Source organism: Balaenoptera acutorostrata, chromosome 3 (genome assembly GCF_949987535.1).
Source record: "Balaenoptera acutorostrata chromosome 3, mBalAcu1.1, whole genome shotgun sequence".
In the NCBI taxonomy this organism is placed as follows: domain Eukaryota; kingdom Metazoa; phylum Chordata; class Mammalia; order Artiodactyla; family Balaenopteridae; genus Balaenoptera; species Balaenoptera acutorostrata.
Window position 1 is genome coordinate 180886022 of NC_080066.1, and position 15766 is coordinate 180901787.

At 44.7% G+C, this 15766-nt stretch overlaps 1 protein-coding gene across 2 annotated transcripts in view; it reads left to right on the forward strand.

Annotated features, from left to right (window-relative positions):
• Nucleotides 1–2233: 2233 nt before the first annotated feature.
• The window catches only part of RCOR1 (REST corepressor 1), a 119214-nt gene continuing 105681 nt past the window's right edge, over nucleotides 2234–15766 (forward strand). For both annotated transcript variants that reach the window (XM_057543887.1, XM_057543888.1), the window contains exons 1-2: nucleotides 2234–2784; nucleotides 2868–2927. In XM_057543887.1, the coding sequence (XP_057399870.1) occupies nucleotides 2487–2784; nucleotides 2868–2927 (358 nt within the window). In that variant the 5' untranslated portion in view covers nucleotides 2234–2486. The remainder of the gene's footprint in view (nucleotides 2785–2867; nucleotides 2928–15766) is intronic.

Sequence of the window (15766 nt, forward strand, 5' to 3'; positions counted from 1 at the left end):
ATCCACCAGGCCAGGAGGTAGTTACTATTATCTGTGTTTTACAGACAAGGAAGCTGAGAGGGTCAAGGCCAGTATCTGTGTCAGGGTCAAGGCATCTGTGTGGCTTTGGCGTCAAACTCGAACGGGGCCTGGCACATGTTAGGTGTTAATATTTGTTGAAAAAAGTGAATGGCTGGAAGGTCCAGTGATGCACCCATTGTCATAACCCAGCCAGGAAGTAGCTCCGACCTTGGGGTTTGGTAGGTGGTGCTGGTGACCCCATGTGCTGCGCCATTCCTGCTGCTCTAATAATGACTCAACATCACCTCTGTGCCCTTGTAGGCTAGTCTGTCCAGAGTCTTGTGGTGTAACTTCACAGACACTAAGCGAGCAGGGCAGAGTGCTCTTAACCTCATGCCTCACACGGTGCTCACCTCTAGGTGAGTCACAGCCCTCGGCCAGGTGGTTCAGCCCGGGGAATGCCACCTCTGGTTCCTAACCCTTGGCTTTGCTGTCTGCATCCTACCCAGGCCAGCTGTTGGGGAGTATCCCGGGGCACACACCTGCACTACCTGGGCTCTCCTAGGAGATGAGTGTCCTTTTAAGGGGAATCCAGGAGCTGCGACCCTGAACTTGGCGGGGGCAGGTCTCCGCCATGGGGAGGGCTCCCAGCGCTTTTTCTTACGGTTTATTCAGGCAGAATTGAACATGGTCACTTCACTGAAGTAATAATGATGGCTCATGCTGCAAAAAACGTGGAGAACATCCTGCTTATTTATTCAGGCTTTAAAACCGTAAAACTTGAGATTTCTCCCTGTAGCTATTTATAACCAGAGCTGGTGTAAACTGTCCCCATATTAAGCTCAGGTTTGAAGTAACTTAAAAGAAAAATAGCCATCCGCTGCATTAAAAAAAAAAAAAAAAATATATATATATATATATATATATATATATTTCATTTATAGACCTTCTCTCGCCTCCTGATTATTCCTGATTATGTACGAAGAGCGTGTTGTTTGGGGGGATCGGTGGGGGTGGGGCAGATACAGTCCTCCAGGGGAGTCACACACTCTCCCATTCCCCCCCCCCCCCCCCCCCCCAGCTATAAAAGCAGCCCCGTGTCGGCCGGTGGTCACTTTCCGGGGCAAGGATATTTCGGGCTGGCTCGAGCTCTCCCTCACTGGGTGCCCGGGGTGGAATGGGGGAGGCAGGGCAGGCAGCAGATCCGGAAAAGTGGCTCTTGCCTCGGAGGAAGTTGACCCTCCTCCCCTACCAAAGGCTTGGGATGAAAATAGCTTCTTCCTCTTTACCCTTCCCGGACCCCAGCCCATTTCTGTAAGTCCCCCACCCCATTTTTAAGTGCTCCCCTCCCCCTGGGACAATTCGGCTCCTTCACAGCTCTCCAAACAGCCATCCGGGACGGCAGGGACCCCGCGCCCCTACTCTGCGACCGGGAAGGGGCAGAGGACCCTCTCCTCCGGCCTCGCAGGCGCGGCGCGCCCCGAAACTCGGGCAATCGCGGCGACTTCCAACCTCCCTCCACCAAATTAGCAGAAAGCTCCACTAACCCCCCTGAGCTCCTACACTGCTTTCTTCTACTCCGGGGGTGACTGTCACCTGGGAACCCTGTCCCTTGCACCAGGGTTCCCCCGGCGCTGAGAAACCCCCAAATCCCTTGGGAAAGGTGGGGGCTCAATTAGTTTCTTCCAATTAGTTTCCCCTCTTTGTATAGAACCCATTCAAACTGTGAGATGTAATCCTCCGCGCGAGGGGGAAAGTAGTCCCAACCTTGCATTCAATTTCTGTTGTCGTGTCGCGTATATTTTACTTTTTGAAACCGATGGGATCCTCAGTGGAGCCCTTTGGGGAACGTGGGGGCAGAGGCCGCGGGGGGTGCGCGCAGGTGAAGGGGGGGGCCGGCAGAAGGAGGGGGCGGGGAGGACAGCTAACTCCTCGCTATTGCCTAGAGAGATGGATCATGGGGCGTAGAGAGATTGCAAACCTCAAACCACGTACAGCGGGCGATACGCGTCAACCGAACCTGGCCAACGGAAGCCCGGAGCCTCCCCCTCCCCGCTCTCCCGCCCCGGCCCCTTGGACAGACGGGTACGCGGAGCCAACCTGGCTGCCGCTCGCCGACCAAATCCCACAAGAGCCAATGGGAGCACGCCGGGGGCGGAGCCACCCCGCGCCGGGTTGGGCTGCGCGCGGCTTCCCCCGCTCGCCCAGGCCCCGCCCCCTCCCCTCCCGCTCGCTGCTCCTGGAGTAGTTAGTGCCAGTGAAGTGCGGGCGGCGATGAGAGCGAAAGTTGCGCTCGGCTCGGCGCTGGGGGCTTGAAGCGGCTCCGCTCTCCGCCCGCTAGGGCCGCCCCAGCCCCAACTCGCGCCCGTGAGCTCCGGCCGCGCCCGCCCGCCTCCGCGCCCGCTCTCACCCCCTCCCCCGGCCCGGCGCCCCCTCCTCAGGAGCCGCGGGTCCCCGCCACTTTCGCCCGGCCCGGGCCCCCGCCGATGCCGGCCATGGTGGAGAAGGGCCCCGAGGTCTCAGGGAAGCGGAGAGGGAGGAACAACGCGGCCAACGCGGCTGCCTCGGCCGCCGCCGCCTCGGCCGCCGCCTCGGCCGCCTCCGCCGCCGCCGCCGCCTCCTCGGCCGCCGCCGCCTCCTCGGCCACCGCCGCCTCCGCCTCGGCCGCCGCCGCCCCCAATAATGGGCAGAATAAAAGTTTGGCGGCGGCGGCGCCCAATGGCAACAGCAGCAGCAACTCCTGGGAGGAAGGCAGCTCGGGCTCGTCCAGCGACGAGGAGCACGGTAGGTGGCAGCCGCCCGCGCCGCCCCCGCCCGCTCGCCCGCTCGCCCGCCCGCCCGCTGACCTCCTCTCTGCTTCCCCGCAGGTGGCGGCGGCATGCGGGTCGGACCCCAGTACCAGGCGGTGGTGCCCGACTTCGACCCCGGTGAGTGGTGCCCCGGCCCGGCCGGCCGGCAACCCGAGGGGGCGGACGGCCTCGGACAACTTTCTTTTTGCCTGTGTGGGTCCTGCTGTCCGCGGGGAGACACCCGCGCAAGGGTGTCCTGCAGGCGTGCCTGCCCCCGGGGAGGCCCCGGTCGCCGCGGCGGGTCGGATTGGAGGCGGCGGCGCGCGGCCACACCTGGCCACCTGGGCCGGGGGCTCCGGCGTCCCCGGGTCCGCACGAGCCGCGCCGGGGCCGGGCAGGGGCGGCCGCGCCGGCGAGTTAGCGTCCTGCGAGCGCCCGGGCTTGGGACGTCCTCGGACCCGTTTCTCCCCTGCGGAAGGTTGCCCCGCGTGCCCTTTCCTCGTCCTGCCGGCCCCTGGGCTCCTGCCTGCCCCCGACTCCCCTCCCGTCCTGGGATCTCCCAAAACCAGTTAATAAAAGAAGTGTGCTTCCCAGAGGGCGCCTGCCCGGGGAGGAGAGACTGGCTGGTGGCAGTTTGATTTTAGGACCTATTTGTAAATGTGTGTGTATTTCCTCCCGCCCCGCCCCCCACTTTTTTTTTTTTTTAAGGAACGGGTTGTGAAAGATTAGAGCCTTCAGAAGCTTTAGCCTAACAAATGATGTCCGCCTCCAAGAAATCCCTACCCCCTAGCTTGGAACATTTGCTACTCTTGCTGCTCTTCTGTGTGGAAGCAGATTTAAAGTACCAGAAAAATCCAATCAGACAAAGGAATTCGTCAGTGAGATTCTAGCCTGTCTCCGTATAAGATTATCTTTAAAAGGTTGTTGGCATGGAAAATGTTTGAAAGGACGTGGGTTTTCTTTCAGAAATAAAACTCAAAAGAGAACCTTGTGGAACTGGAGTTAACAGTCCTCCTGGTTGGAGGGCTTTAGAACTGAAGGTTCTCTATGTAGGTTATACCACGAGTTTGAGAAGATAAATGCATAAATGCTTTTCCTTGGAAACAAGACTGCAGAAAATTGCAAGGATCTAGCCCTTGAAAAAGGCGATTGCTCTTAAGCTGTTATTTAGGTATGAAACTCTGGGTGTTGTTTGAAGTGAAAATACATAGGGATCCCTGAGTGAGCTCTTGGGCACTCTGGAAATAAATGACCTTTCCCGTATTTGTCTTCTACATTTTGGTCTGTTGATGATTTAAATCTCTTAAAGTGTATGTAGTCTACCGCCCAGGTTTGTATTCCTTTTAACTTATGTTAGTCTTTTTGATAGTTTCCCCTTCCCCCGCGTCTTCCTTTTTTGGTAGTCACTTCTCATTTATAAGAGTGACAGGCTGGAACTCCGAGACAAGGCTTTTTCTCTTCTGTGCATGCCTTCTCCATTCCATGGTTGGCCACCAGGGGAAGCATACTGTTTTTTGGTTACAGTTGACCCTATCTTCATTTTGTAGGTCAAGTCCATCTTTGTTTTAATACACAGAACATAAAGCAAAGCTTGTCACCAAGTTTCCCCCACATATTAAAAAAAATCAACTTGTATATATCTTTTAGTTTTAGTAAGTTGGTCAGTTTTTTGGAACATTTTGTTTATATTCGTTTTGAAAGCTTTATTTAAATATGTTGGATGTGACTAAAGAAAAGGGCATATTTGATGGCGATAGCAAGAATTAGAATTCTGACATTCTTCTAAATATTGATGTCTAGCTCAGCATTGTTAGGAATGAGCCTGATTTCTTTGGAGTTGTTCTCTTTGAAACAGCACATGTAATAGGATCATATTTTGAGCTGTCCTTGCAGTTTTCATGGAATAGATGCAAGCATAAATTTGCTAGAGACCTGCCATTCTAAAAAGTAAAACACTATAAATGTTTTGCTGCATGGTCTTACTGCCAGTTGATTGGGTCTTGGCATTAACATTTCCTATTTTGTGTTTGTTTTAATCTGGAAAGGAATCTAACTGGTATGAAATAATTTGAAACCCTGTTTTGCCAATCTGAGCAGTGGGACGAATTCCTAGGTATGGCTGGAAATTGTAGGACTTTACTGTTTCCTACTGATTTATTTTTTTAGGTGTGTTTTCATTTAACTTAAAACCTAAGGGACGGGGCTTCCCTGGTGGCGCAGTGGTTAAGAATCCGCCTGCCAATGCAGGGGACGTGGGTTCGAGCCCTGGTCCGGGAAGATCCCACATGCTGTGGAGTAGCTAAGCCCATGCGCCGCAACTACTGAGCCTGCGCTCTAGAGCCTGTGAGCCACAACTACTGAAGCCCTCGCGCCTAGAGCCCGTGCTCTGCAACAAGAGAAGCCGCTGCAATGAGAAGCCGGTGCACTGCAACGAAGACCCAATGCAGCCAAAAATATAATTAATTAATTAATTTATTAATTTATTTATTTAAAAAAATCTAAGAGACGGGGAGACTTCCATTTTGGAATAGAAATGATACACCAATTTTGTTTCATGGCAAAAAAATTTTTTTTCGGTCTTTAGATTTAAGACAGTTTCCTTCCATGAGTACAAGTTAGGAATAATATGGAATTGAGATTGTGATTGTTACTGGTTTTTTTTTTCCCCTACCTGAGTTTTGAATATTTGTTTATTTATTTATTTTTACAAATTTGAACAGACCGGTAAGTGTGAAATTCATCAGGAAACTGCTTTTTCAAAAAACTATCTCTGTAAAGATGTGTGAGTGGAAGAAGTTGATTTTTATTTGTTTTAAGGTCAGATTTTATTTACCCACAGTATCCCAACTTGACCCTATTTAGCTTTAAAAGCGAATGGTTGAAACTAGATCCACCTGATACTCCCTGTATGGCCCAAGGAAGATTCCTTTCTGTCATCCCTCACAAGTAGTGAGTGAAGTGGGTAGAGCACTGCTGTCCTAAAATGCTGATTCAGTTCTTATTATCTAATTAAGACCTAAACTGGATCACTGGATCAGAACTTGGTAGTTAAAATAACATCTGTGTTTATAATGATGGAACAAGCTTTATCAGTTAGATTTAAAAACAAGACCAGAATGCAGTTCCATATCTTTAACTTAGTCTTTGTTCTCATGTGGGGTCCAGACTGTCTTTCCATACTCAGTGCCGTAGTGTATGCGGAGTTGTCTTTGGTTTCTTTTATTTATTTTTATTTTTTATTTTTTTAAAAATTCATTTATTTTTGGCTGTGTTGGGTCTTCGTTGCTGCATGCAGGCTTTCTTTAGTTGCGGTGAGTGGGGGCTATTCATTGCGGTGGCTTCTCTTGTTGTGGAGCACGGGCTACATCTAGGCGCACAGGCTTCAGTAGTTGCAGCATGCGGGCTCAGTAGTTGTGGCGCACAGGTTTAGTTGCCCCACGGCGTGTGAGATCTTCCTGGACCAGGGCTCGAACCCGTGTCCCCTGCATTGGCAGGTGGATTCTTAACCACTGCACCACCAGGGAAGTCCCAGCATGTGTTATTACTGTCAACTTCTATCTGTGCTGGTTTTCAGTATCACAGTTCACTAATAGTAAAACTAAGACTCTTACAGAAGAGGAAATGTTAATGGTAAATATTTTTGAGGTAATAGCCCTTTAAACATGCACCCTGTATTTGGAACATTGAATCCAGTATATTTAATCAGATTAGAAAATTTGTGGTTGTCATTGGCTCAACTGTCACTTCAGAGTTGACTTGTATTAATAAAATGTGTTATGCTTTAATGTGGAATAATTTTTCTGAACAGGGTGTCTTGACCTGCTTTTCATTTCTTCTTACTGGTGGTTCTGTGTTCCTCTTTGAACACATTATTTGCTATGCTTTAGTTTCATTGTAAAAATCAAGTTTAAACATACCGCAAAATTCATAAGTTACAGTGAATGCTTTGTGATGTAGACGTGCTTTGAGGTAGTGTTTACCCAAATGAGAGGTCAGGGCGATGCTGAATCCTGCAGGTGATCACCTTCATGATGTAGTGAAGTAGGAGACACTTGAGCTGGTTGTCAGGAGGTTGAATGTCCTGTCTCTGTGGTTAAGAAGGTGGTTTAAGGTCGAACTGGTCATTTTATCTCAGGAGCCTCCGTTTCCTCCATTATGAATCAGGGTTCTTTCCCTCACTTGTGGCGTGTGATTATGTCAGTTACAGTCATCTTTTTAATTTCCGGCTTCTTTTAGAAGGAGCATAGAGTAGACTGTGAGAGCTTGGGCTATGAGAATCGTCAAACCCAAGTTCAGATCTTGGCAGTGCCTCTTGACAACTGTGTGTTGCCCCTGGGCAAGTTACTTTATTTTTGCTTTCATCTGTGAAGTAGAGGTAGTGGAACTTCTTCCTCAAGAGAAGAAATTAGCTGAGCTAATACATGTAAAATGTCCAGCGCAGTGCTTGACACACAGCGAGTGTTAAGTAAACATTGTCTGCTATCTTATTCTAATTATCATTTGTGGGACTTCAGTTGCCAAGCAGTGGTCCCCGCATTGCCTGCTTTACTGCAGAGGTAAGACTGAATTATAATGAAGCTGTAGATTTGAATGTGAATCATGCACTGAGATATTTGAAGATGATTACCTTTAAGTTACCTGCTGCAATTTAGGTAAATATTCTTTCCTGGAAGAGGGAGAACTAGTCCAATACATTTATATAGCAGAAAAGTACACTGAGATCCAGAGAGAATAGGTAAACCTGCTCAGATCAAGTTTCTGGATAGTACAAAAGAAACCTTGAATCCATCCCTGGGCCAAAGTGAAGTACACATTAACTGTGTTCTGAGTTAGGGAGTTTTTGCTCTAAACTTTCAAGTTCTTGTCTTTGAGAGTTAATGTTTTCGAGGCGAGGTTCTTCTGCCATAATGTTCCCTTCCGTGGGTAATGAGTGTGATTCAAACGTTAGCTGGTTGAGGCTGATCAGAGCAGAGTTGTTTTAAAAGCAGTGTTGAAAGTCATTGGTACTGAAGAAATTTAGGCTTACTCTTAAGCTATTTTCCTTGGTGTTATAAAGTTCTTTGGGGCAATTTAGTTGCAACTAACTTCTTAGTCTTTGGAGATGAAACATTAAAGTCTATCCAAGTTACTGTATTCTCCCCCAGTTTATTTTACTTTTTATATTTTACTCTCTGCTATATAGATTGTTGTAATTAATTTGTAATTTAGCCCTCACTTTCTTCTGAGCTTTTCTTTAGAGGTTCCATGCATAATGTAAAAGTAAGAAATAAGGCTTGTATTGGTTTTTATATTTAAAACAGAACTGGAAATCTCTTTTGTGGAGGGAATCTCTGTAGCAGCACAGTAAAAGTCTGAATAAGGTAGGAATTGGGGATTGAATGCTGATTCAGTGATTTGGAGTGAGTTAATGCTGATTCAGTGATTTGGAGTGAGTTAATTCCTACAGCTTTAAATAGCAATTATGGAAAATATTGTGACCCTAGAAATGATAAGGGATAATAGTTGTAATTTAACAATTTCTTCTGTTTTGTGTTATGGAAATTCTTCGAATACATATATCTGTCTTCTGGTTGAGTTTTATGTTTTCTGTTGTTGATTTAAAAAAAAAGTATTTAAAAAATAGAATGGTGTAAGGTGACAAAAGGTGTTTTGCTAAAATGTTTGAGACAAATATTTTAAAATAACATTAAAATGTCATTTAAATGAAATGTTGACAGTAAACCCTAAAACTCCTATTTTTTTCAAATTAGTCAAATTCTTTAAAGATGGTGATCTTAGTAAAAATCACACAGTTAGACATAATTCTTTGAAATTTCTGGATTTTCCCTTCCTTGGAGAAACGAGAGAGAGAATTGTAGTGTCTGCCCAGTGCAGCCTTCCTGTGTTCTAGATGAGGAAAGTAAGGCCTGCCGAGACAAAGTGACTTGTATTTGTCTTTCAGTCATTAAACGTATCTCCAGGTAGACTTGAGGCCAATGAAGCCAAACTTAAAACTCTTACTGTTTTAGAGCATTGTTACTGCATACAATAATTGGGAACGGTAATACGGGTGCATGATTTTAGAACCAGGAGTAAGAGTTAAATTTCTAAAATTGAAGTGATTAGATAGTGATTAGATGTTGGAATGTCTTTGCAAATTATCATAAGGTAGGATAGAATTGTAAAGATAGAGTTATTTTAAAAACCCATTCAAATAAAAAAGAAAATAATATCTACAGTTACCTGCCCACCACTGTGATTAAACACTGTTGATATTAGGACATATTTGCTTCAGGGGCAGGTAGAGGCTAATTCTTCCGCTCCTGCCTTCACTAATTGGAAGTTGATTTTTGTTATCCCTGTGATAGTTTGCATCCTCTATGAAGCAGATGCCAAGATAGAATTAGGCGTGCAAGAGTGTCATAGAGGGGCTTCCCTGGTGGCGCAGTGGTTAAGAATCCACCTGCCAGTGCACGGGACACAGGTTCGAGCCCTTGTCTGGGAAGATCCCACATGCCGTGGAGCAACTAAGCCCGGGCGCCTCAACTACTGAGCCTGTGCCCTAGAGCCCACGAGCCACAACTACTGAGCCCAAGTGCCACAACTACTGAAGCGCACGTGCCTAGAGCCCATGCTCTGAAACAAAGAGAAGCCACTGCAATGAAAAGCCTGCTCACCGCAAGGAAGCTTGCCACAACCAGAGAAAAGCCTGCGCGTAGCAATGAAGACCCAACACAGCCAAAAATAAAATAAATAAAATAAAAATAAATTTATTAAAAAAACAAGTGTCATAGTGGTAAATGCCTGGGATGATAGAGAGGAGAGGAAGAAGGTTAGGTGGCAAAGCCTTCAGAATGGGTGCAGGTGTGACACCTGTGAAGGAAAACAGAAGGAAGGATGATTGATGATTGGATCCAGGAGCCGAAGACTGCAGTGCAGCCAGAGCACAGGTTGTCTGTTAGAGCGCATTGGGCAGGAAAAGGCCTGCCCTAGAATGCCGGCTGTGTTCAGTCATGGGCCTGGCGTTGGTGTGAATGCTGCAGTGGACCCCAAAGGTGCTGGGCAGCTGGGGCTGTCAGCTCATTACACTTCTCTCAGCTCTTTCTCTCTTGAAGGGAGATCTGAGTGGCACACTCTCAAGGCCGGCAGAATGCCCATGTGTGCTTTTGCACTTCAATACGTACTTATGTGTGAAAAGCAATATGTTTTGTTATTGTCAAAGTCTTTTTGTAAATGGAATTATTTGTGCATATTCATTTGCTTTGGTGTTTTCCAGACAAGTACATTGCCACTAACAGGCACAGAAAATTCCTTTCCTTCACCCAATTTTCACTAAGGTGTTAGGTTTATTAACTTTTTGCAGTACTATCTTTTTGTGGTTTATGTTGGCATTTTTCTAAATTACTGGTGAGGTTAAGTGTGCTTTTATATTTTTTTTTGGCTAACTGGTTTCCTTCTGTGAATATATCTTTTGCTCTTTTTCTGTAGGGTGTACTTTTTCTTACTGATTTGTGGGAGTTCTTTATGTATTTGGATACTGATCCTTTATTAGGGTTACATATGTAGAGTTTTTTGTTTTCTCTCTAGTATGGGGGTTGATTGAGTTTCTTTTCAGGAAGGAATAAAAATATATCCCTGGTTGGATATGTTTCTGCTCAGAGACTGGACTTGGTACATAGCTCCTATAATAATTGTCACTAGGACTCCTGGTTTCTAAGATGAACGTCACTGAGAATTGACACATCTTTCTTTGTTATGTTTCAACTTTATTCAGTTCATTTGGTGTACCAATTATTGACCGATTGACCTAAATTTCAGTACCAGATGACTTGAAAAGCTCTGATTTAATTTCTGTCCAGCATCTAGTTATAACAGCATACTAGTTAGAGGTTAAAGTTACAGCTTTAGTTTCCATGATGGTCAGTTTCCTATAACGAGTTAACATGTTGTGGAGTAAAACCAAATTCCGCTGTCTTATGGGTTTGTCACTGATTATACGGGAGTGGGCGAGTGTGTGGCTAGGGAGGTGCAGCTTATCATCACTCATAGAAGATCCTTGAAGGAACGATCTGTCCGTGCCAGGTTAGTGTAGTGCTGGCTGTGTGCCAGACTGGTTTGACCACTTTATACCTATTAATGATTTAACACAACAATCACAGCAGTCATACCAGATAAAGTTGTTATCACCGTTTTCCATATGAGGAAACAGAGGCATGGAGAGGCTTATTGTTATGGTTCAACCTAGTAACTTGCCCAAGGTAACCCATTCTAAGATGCCAGCCGTTGTCAGAAGCACCATTATTTTATATGTCACTAAGAAAGGAAAAACACCAAGATCCCATTAAGTGTAAGTTGCTGTCAGATTTCAGTCTAGTGTATTTCAGGGAGAGCCAGCCAGAAATCCTCTTTAAGAAAAAACACTTAGGAGCAATACTTTATTGGATCAATTGCTTAGTCGTTTCCATGTGGTCCCAGGTATCGTGGAGTTTTATGTTTAGGGTTGCCAGAGCCTGCTTCATGTCCAATTACATTCCTCCTCTTCCTGGCAGTGAAAACACAAATGAAATGGGAGGTATCTGGCTTGGTTGACTAGGGCAAATTGGAATGAATTGCTTTACTCCATGTATGTCGAAATAGTCATTTTCAGAGTGTAAAATACAATTGTTTTTTTGAGGGGAGTGATTTCTTGCGATTGGATGATATAAGGTTACAATGGACCCTGTTATGTTGGTTACCCTTTAGTTTAACAGTTGAGTATAACACTTAAATATCTATCCCCCCCATATGTTTTTCTACAGCTTCGCACTGAACTTGAGCTGTGGAATGAATTTAAGAACCAGGTCTTAATAAAGTGTGAAAAGATACACAAATTAAAATATCTAAGAGAGCATTTTAAAAAAAACCCTTGGTTTCACCTGTACAGCTATCTGGTTAGTATTGTTCAACAACTAATTTTCCTCCCTTGTATATTATTCCCATCCTTCCTCCCCCATCAAAAAAACAAAAACCAAACTAACCCTGCCCCGCCTCCCAAAAAATCCCCAAAGTATATATTTCTTGGTGTTATTAGTGAATTGTATTCTATTTTTCAAAGATCAGAGTATACTTAAAGAAAATTGTAAGCTTTATTCTGTTTGTGAAGTTTGCCATGTTTGATTTGATCATAGTGTAAGTTAACTAAGGACTAGTTTTTGTCTGCCCAGAACCCCAAGGTTTGCCTTGTACTTATACCGAGGGCACTTGGGTGAGTCTCTGCTCCTGAAGTTTGGCTGTGGTTATCCTTTTCAGCAGTTTCATCTAGTGACCAAGAAATACTATCTGATGGCCCTATTTATGCCTGAAAAGGTTAATTAAAATTTTGGGCATCGGTTAAACATTCTATTCACTTAAACTGTGCTGTTTTACACACATACATACTCTTACTGAAGATTGCAGATCCTGCTTTACTGACATAGAAGCTTCTGGGCTTGGGCTAGTTCTGCTTTCAGACTTAGTGTGGATATAGGGCGATCAGGATGGTAAGAAGAGTAGGGTAAGTACTTGGCTAGTCTGGTCTTACTCGGTTCCATAGTCTTCGTGGTGTCGTGTGCTTCTGCTTTCTTAGTTTTTTGAGCCACCAATTCGGTTTAAATATCTAAAGGTTTCTCTTCTCACTTGATGTAGCTGAATGTGATTCTGTATTTAATAAGAACATTTGTGTGCACTGACTGACTTACCTTGAATAGGCATTTTGTAATGGACAGTTGATAATTAAGCACCAAGTTTAGTTAAAAAGTGGAAACCCAAGGGAAAAAAATGAGCTTTAAAGTTGCATTTAAAAGCTGGTTTTCCCTGTTTTCTGTGCCTTTTTGGTAATGAATTTGTATGAATTAGAGATACTCATCTTAGATGCATTCTTAAAAATTTATTTTTATCAAGGTGAATTTCATATGACATAAAATTAACCATTTTAAAGTGAAGAATTCAGTGGCATTTAGTACATTTACATTGTGTACACCCACCACCCACACCATCTAGTTCCAAAGTGTTTTCATCACCCCAAGAGAAAACTTCATCTCCCTTAAGCATCTACTTCCCCTTTCCCACTCTCCCCCTCCCCCCGTCACTGATGGCAGCAAGCACACAGAGGGTGCTGTGAGGCATGGTGTCGCGGGGTCACCTGACCGTGGGGTGGAGGAGGGGCATTGAAACCAGGAAGAAGTTTTAGGTGAAGTGGTCCTTTGAGCCAAGCCTTAAAAATAGGAGTTTTTCTGTGTTTATGATTTTATGATGTTTATTAATTTAAAAATTAATAATATATATAAGCTGTAAATGTTAAAAACTTATTTTGAAAATGCTAATCTTTCTTAAGAATTTCAATCTAGATTTTCTTTTGAATTGTCTTGAGCTGTGCTGTCCAGTAATATAGCCACTAGTGATCTATAATTATTTACATTTAAATTTATTCAAGTCAAATAAAATTAAAAACTCAGTTCTGGCACACTAGCTACATTTCAAGTATGTAGCTATTGGCTGCTGTATTGGATAGCGCCGAGTAGGACATTTCCATTAGCCCAGAAAGTGCTGTGGGACAGCACTGGTCTAGAGGTTCTGATGAAATCTTTGTTCTTTTTAATTTTTATAAGTAGTTCAGTATTTGCCTCTTTAATCAAGGTGCATGATGAAATGTGATACTGGCACAGCCGATAAATATTATGATGGCTGTGTACTGAATTCCTCTAGTGGAGTATTTGTTAAAATATTGCTATTAAGGTATTCAAAATAGGCTTCTTGAGAAAGCGAGTAAAAATTGAAAGCTTGGAGAGGTTTGTTTTTTGAGGTGGTTATTTAGTACCTAATTAAACCAAAAGGATGATTAAGATATATGGCTATATTGAAGATAAATGTAGGACTTAAAAAATTAACAATATGAAGGCTCAGCCTTTTTTTTTTTTTTTAAGGGATCTTTATTTTTATTTATTTATTTATGGCTGCGTTGGGTCTTCCTTGCTGCGCGGGCTTTCTTTAGTTGTGGCGAGTGGGGGCTACTCTTCATTGTGGTGCACGGGCTTCTCATTGCGGTGGCTTCTCTTGTTGCGGAGCACGGGCTCTAGGCACGCAGGCTTCAGTAGTTGCGACATGTGGGCTCAGTAGTTGCGGCGCATGGGCTTCAGTAGTTGTGGTATGAGGGCTCAGTAATTGTGGCTCTTGGGCTCTATAGCGCAGGCTCAGCAGTTGTGGCGCATGGGCTTAGTTGCTCTGCGGCATGTGGGATCCTCCTGGACCAGGGCTCGAACCTGTGTCCCCTGCGTTGGCAGGTGGATTCTTAGCTACTTTGCCACCAGGGAAGCCCAGAAAAGGTTAGGTTTTTAAAACAGCTTTATTGAGGTTTAATTGGCATAAAGTAAACTATACATATTTACACATACACAGGTGTGCATATATTAGGCTGTTTGAAGTCCCACTGCTTACTGATGCTCTGGTCAGTCTTTTTCTTTCTTTTTTTTAATAAATTTATTTATTTTATTTATTTTTGGTTGCGTAGGGTCTTTGTTGCTGCACATGGGCTTTCTCTAGTTGCAGCGAGCGGGGGCTACTCTTCGCTGCAGTGTGCAGGCTTCTCATTGTGGTGGCTTCTCTTGTTGCGGAGCACAGGCTCTAGGCGTGCGGGCTTCAGTAGTTGTGGCGCGCGGGCTCAGTAGTTGTGGCTCGCGGGCTCTAGAGCCCAGGCTCAGTAGTTGTGGCGCACAGGCTTAGTTGCTCCGCAACATGAGGGATCTTCCCGGGCCAGGGCTCGAACACGTGTCGCCCGCATTGGCAGGCAGATTCTTAACCACTGCACCGCCAGGGAAGCCCCTCTCTTTCATTGTGACTGCTTTCTATTACTATATCTTTAAGTTTGCCAGTCTTTTCTTTTGCAGCATCTAATGTGCTGTTAATACATGTGTTTTTTTCATCTTCCAGGTTTCATATCTAGAAGTTTGATTTGGGTCTTTTAAAAAATTTTTCATATTTTTATTGAAGTATAGTTGACTAACAGTGTTGTGATAGTTTCAGGCGTGATTTGGGCTTTTTTTAATGTATCTCAGGTCTCCCGAGCATACTCAGCCTTGCCTCAAACTTCTCAAACACTTTGCAATACAGTTGTAATTGTTTTAGTGCCCTGGTCTACTAATTCTCCCATCCATCTCATTTCTGAGTTGGTGTCAACTGATTGATTTTTTTCCTCTTTATGGGTTGTCTTTTCCTGTTTCTTTACTTGTTTGGTAATTTTTGTTTGGATGCCAGACATTATGAATTTTACTTTGGATGCTGGGTATCTTTATATTCCTATAAATATTCTTGCGCTTTGTTTTGGAACATGGTTAAGTTCCTTAGACATGGTTTGTTCATTTCAGATCTTGCTTTTAAGCTTTGTTAGGTGGGATCAGAGCAGCATTTAGTCTAGGGCTAATTATTTCCCACTACTGAGCCAAAACCCTTCTGAGTACTTACTCTACCCAATAGTCCTTTAATTCTGAGGTTTTCCACTCTGGCTGTTGGGAATAGGCACTCTTCTTGGTCCTGTGTGAGCCTCATGGATTATTCTTTTTATTCTTTTGAGTAGTTCTTTATCCAGAAACCTCAAGTATTTTCTTCACAGGCATGTGCTGATCAGTACTATGCTGAGTACTCAAGCAGGAGATCTCTGGAGTTCTCTTTCTGTGCAGCTCTCTTTTCTGGTATCCTGCCCTACAAACTCTAGCTGCCCTGGCTTCCTTGGCCTAAGCTTGCCTCCTAAACTTGGGGAGATTGCCTGACTTTCCCTGGGTTCTCTCTCCCTGTGCTGCCTGCCAGTTGGAAACTCTCTCCAGGCAATAAACCGGGGCAGTTGTAGGATTTACTTCGTTCGTTTCCTATCTCTCAAGGATCATTGTACTCTGTTGCTTGGTGTCCAGTGTCTTGAAGACTATTGCTTTGTACATTAGTTTTTAGTTGTTCATAATGACAGGGTAAATCTGGTTCATGTCACCCCACCT